The following is a 4,716-nucleotide window of genomic DNA, read 5'->3' as shown; positions in this document are numbered from 1 at the left end:
GCAGAAATTCCGGACCTGGGCTAGGACTGGGTCTGGGGGTTCCCGGAAGTCGGCAGAAATTCCTACTCGGCGGGAGGGGTGGGGGGCGGCCCCTGCAGTAGGACCTTTATGGAGATAATGAAGATTTAATAAAAACTCAAGAGGGGGTGCCAAATCCAATGCAACTTCTGTCAGTAGTAGAAAAGGAAAAGACCAGAAGTGTGTGGGCAGAGAAGAGGCCACGTAAGGACACAAGAAGCCTGGAAAATAGGCGAAACCAGACATCTAATTTTCTATTACCTTGACCTTAGCATCTAATAATGTGAGGAAATTAATTTTTGTCATTTAAGCCACTCAGTGTGTGGCATTCTGTTATGGCCTTCCCAGAGGACTAATGTACATACGTATTCCACAGCTGTAACTACACATGTACGAGTGACTGCATGCCCTGACTGGCTGAACATAGTTATCTAGATTCCTATTTGGAAATGTTCAGAGGGCTTTTACCACGGCTTTGCAAATTAGAATTTTTTATGATTAAAAATGAAAATGTATAATTTTGCATTTATGCATTCCTATCCAGATTGAGTCTGGATATTAACTAGGACAAAACAACTGTTTCTATGAAACAGTGTTGACGCACAGGAACCACCACATTTTTAAAATGTTTTGTACATATTCACAGGTCGGTTGCTTCAGCTCTCAGAAAGCATGAAGATCCTGGCTTAGCAGACACACGAGCCGCGCAAACCCCTGAAGCCGCAAAGATGCACTTAAATTCAACCTTGCTCTTGGAGCCGTTCTAGTTCTGTCACTTAGCAAGTTACCTAAAGAAGCTTCCTGTGAGTTTCATTAAGCCTACTTTACAAATATAGAAAGACGCTGGATCCCGGGCGCCACAGGCCCCCCAGCCCTGCCCGCAGGTGCTCTGACCCAGACAGAGTCTGGACATGGTGGTGTATGCCTGTAATGCCAGCATCAGGGAGGCTGAAAAGAGGAGGATCAGTACGAGTCAGAGCTGCGTCACGAGACCCTGTACCAAACACATACAATTTTTTTTAAAGAGAAAAATAAATTTTTAATTATTCAACTCATTCATGGCTCAAGGTGTCCTTTTCTGAATATGGCAATAGCATTCTTAGAATAAATTACCTTTGAATTAAAGCTGCTTTTTCAGACATGTAAGCCACACAGTCACATCTCACACAGTGTGTAAATTCAACATGGCATCTGCTCACTGAGACAGTTCATTGCAAGTGCTGTATTCAAACTGTCAGCCTGAACAAAGAGCTATAGTTACAAACTATGCAATGATCAAGCTGCCTGCATCTTGATCTCCATTCTTAGTTTTCTCTCTCTTCCCTGCTTTATCCAGATTGAAGGCGTTGAGCTCAATCACCTTCCATCGGAAAAATCCTCACTCTTCTTCACTGCAGCTTGGTTCTCCTTAGTTCATCTCAAGCCTCATCTGCTTCTCAAAACTTCTCTCCAGGACAATCAGCAGGCAACGGGCCCTCCCTCTCTCCCGTGTCACGTGGGACACTGGATACTTTGGGACTCTGCCTAGTTACACAGTGCCTGTCTGCCTCCCCACTATGGAGATGGCTGTAGAAGCCTAGAGGCAGCGTTCCTCAAGAGGAGACTCCTGGGAACACAGAGAGGATGACCAGACAGCCACAGGAAGAAACACTAACACCCCCAGAACCGGCCTCCAGATCCCTCTACACAAAACGGGAAGGCTTAGTCTCTGAGGAGAAAGGAAGCCACACAAACACAGAAGCCACAAAGGTAATCACTGGGGACCCGAAGCGTGGGTTTTGGAGATTTGTTAGAGCTCAGTATCAGTTAACTGTTTTTAGCACTGAGAGCATGAAGCACTCTGCTTTCAGACTCAGCTTCCAAAGAACAACCTTCTGGGGCTGAAATTCAAATTCCCAAGGTGTGTTAAGAAATTGGAAAGTTATTAAATTAGCTATTTAGCTCTTACGAGTATAAGTCTCAACTGAGAAGTTTTTTCTCCAGATACCATTTTCTAGTACTAGCAATATAAACAGTAAGTGAAAACACATTCCAAGTATAATTCATCGAGCCATCTTCTTTTTCTTCCACCACTACCTCCCACACACCTCGGATACAAATATAATTATTTGCATTGAAAACATAACATACAAATGGCATACTGGAAATTGCAGTTCTGGTCTCTTCCAATGTTTTAAAATGAAATGCATTATGAAAGTACATTTTGTTACAATAAAAAATAAGAATAAGAAAAAATTGATTAGAAACTACTAATCCCCCAGCGGTTATCCAAACACACACAGCCAGCACTGGGTCACAACCAAGGCCACCAGAATGGGCCTGGGGCAGGGATACGTACCACCTTTGATCATGCCCACATCGTAGCACTTGCGGAGCCGGCAGGCCTGACAGCTCTTCCTCCTGTTCTTATCAATCGTGCACTGGTTGGTAGCTGGACATATGTAGTCATTATGCCCTAGTAAAAGCAAGAGGACAAAGTTAATATTATTGCAGGAAACTTAACTGAATTCACAGAGCAACAGCTGGAGGCTGCTTTTCTTTCATTCAGTAGAGCTCACTAAGCTGCAATCTCAATCCCCGCCCCCACCACCCGCCCCTTCTCTGTCTGCTAACTGTAAAGAAAACCTTTGCCAGACTTAATTTCTCCCTCACCCATTGCTGTAGGAATCCTTTGGGAAAAATCACCTTTGGTTCACACAGACTATGTGGGGCCGCAGAGTGGATCTATTTATTTTATTTTTACCCAGGCCATTCACTGGAATTGTCAGGGTAGAGCTATTTGAAATCAAACTTTAAGACACAGAGTTTCAAAATGCCTTTTCCTAGTATATAAGTTAAAGGGTCTTTAATTATTCCAATAAAGCACAGAATACCTCAGAAGTCCAGGATAGTGAGCTGGCTTGCAGCAAGAGAAGTAAGTTAGTTTTTCATTACTAACTGGCAAAACTGCCCATTCCTTCATCCAATATTCCTCCTCTCTAGGCCAGAGAAGATACCAGTGCAAGCTACCTAAAATTATTCTAAGACTTTAATTTGCAAATCTACCCTAGGTGCTTGCCAGAGTCTCCTAGATGGGGCCTGCCCTCAAAAGCAGCCAGCTGTCTTCCTATTAGATTAACTGCATATCCACCTTCTTTTCTCCCTCGCTTGTCAATGATCTCTGGTCCACACACCTCTTCCTCTCTGACTTTCCCAGTGTGCCAGTGTATCCCCCAACCCCCTGCTACCTGCCACCTGCTATGTGCCACCTCACACCTGCCCTCCTTCTAATTGAACCTAGCAACATTTACTCAGTGGACTCTTTCTCTTCATCCTACCTGCAAGGCTCAAGCCCTGCCAATCTGTCTTCCACCTCAGTTGCCCCACAAAGACGCTTCCCTAAGATCACTAGCATTGCTGGTGCCAAATCCAACAGATATGTTCAGGACATGACAGCTGAGTGGTCAGAAGCCCCAGGCATACTGACTCCTCCCACCTCTTGAAATGTGCTTGTCCTGGGCTGCTACCCTGCAGGATCCTCCCGAGCTCCTGCATTCTCAGCCTGTGGCTTCCCAGTATGCTCTGCAGACTCAGCCCATCCATCCACTAAGCCAGAGCCACCTTCAGCTCAGTGTTAGGCCCCTCCTGCTCCTCCTGCCCCACTTTCTCCCATAGGAGAAGCTGGTTCTTGCCTGTGGCTTCCAGGGCCAATAGCTGCAGATCTCTCACAAGCTGACTCTCCCAGCACAACCTTCCTCTCTGAGGTCCAAGAGCCTGCATCTGTCTCCTCACAGGGAGTCTTCACTCTGAAGACTTAGAAATCACCTCTGCCTCTTTACCCATCCAAAGAAGCCTGGCAGCTGGGCATGGTGGTACACACCCGCAATCCCAGCACATAGGAGGCTGAGGCAGGAAGATCATTGTGAATTTGAGGCCAGCCAAGGCTGCGGAGTGAATTTAAGGCCATTTTGAACTGCAAGCTAGACTGTCTCAAGTCAAAAAAAAGCCTAGTTTATAGCATGTGAAACACTAACTTCAAAAATTAATTGTTATTGACATGTTTTTATGTAAGTCTAAATTGTTATGTGCCGTAGCAAAATGTCCTAAATTTAGACTAAGGAAATGACATATACTATTATAAACATATTTTCCAGGGCTGGCAAGATAGTTCAGCAGACTAAAGTGTCTGCTTAGGCAAGCTCAGGCAAGCACAGGGACGAGATCCTGGCCACCACATGCAGCACCAGCCCCACCCCCAAGGTGCACTGAGCCAGCTACAGTCCAAGGGTGGTAGCGCTTGCCTACAATCCCAGCACTGGGAAGGCTGAAAGCAGGAGAATCACCACAAGTCCAACCTGCATAGTGAGACTCTGAAACAACCAAATACATTTTTTTTAAAAAAAGTTCACACAACATATTTCCCATTCTCAAAAAAATATATACTCTACCTTCTAGTTCAGAACACAGATACTTGGATTAAAGCACCTGCAAGCAGGTGCAGGGGCCAGGGGTTCAATCCCCAGGCTTGCGGTGTCAGCTCTGCCCCTGAAGCTTTGTGGTACATGCCTGTAATCCCAGCTTTTGGGAGGCTGTAAATAGGCAAATCACTACTAGTCCGATCTAGTTGTGAGACCTTGAACACCCTGCAGAACCTTCACTAAAACAAAACAAAAACAAAAACAAAAACAAAACAAAACAAAACAAAACAAAAAATATATA

At 45.0% G+C, this 4,716-nt stretch overlaps 1 protein-coding gene across 7 annotated transcripts in view; it reads right to left on the bottom strand.

Moving 5' to 3' along the window:
* Nucleotides 1–4,716, bottom strand: part of Esr1 (estrogen receptor 1) — a 435,477-nt gene that overhangs the window by 216,958 nt on the left and 213,803 nt on the right. For all 7 annotated transcript variants that reach the window (XM_023706239.1, XM_023706238.1, XM_023706243.1 and 4 more), the window contains exon 4: nt 2,357–2,473. In XM_023706239.1, the coding sequence (XP_023562007.1) occupies nt 2,357–2,473 (117 nt within the window). The remainder of the gene's footprint in view (nt 1–2,356; nt 2,474–4,716) is intronic.

This window comes from Octodon degus, unplaced genomic scaffold (genome assembly GCF_000260255.1).
Source record: "Octodon degus isolate 3935 unplaced genomic scaffold, OctDeg1.0 scaffold00246, whole genome shotgun sequence".
Classification (NCBI taxonomy): domain Eukaryota; kingdom Metazoa; phylum Chordata; class Mammalia; order Rodentia; family Octodontidae; genus Octodon; species Octodon degus.
This window is presented reverse-complemented; position numbering and strand designations above follow the sequence as displayed.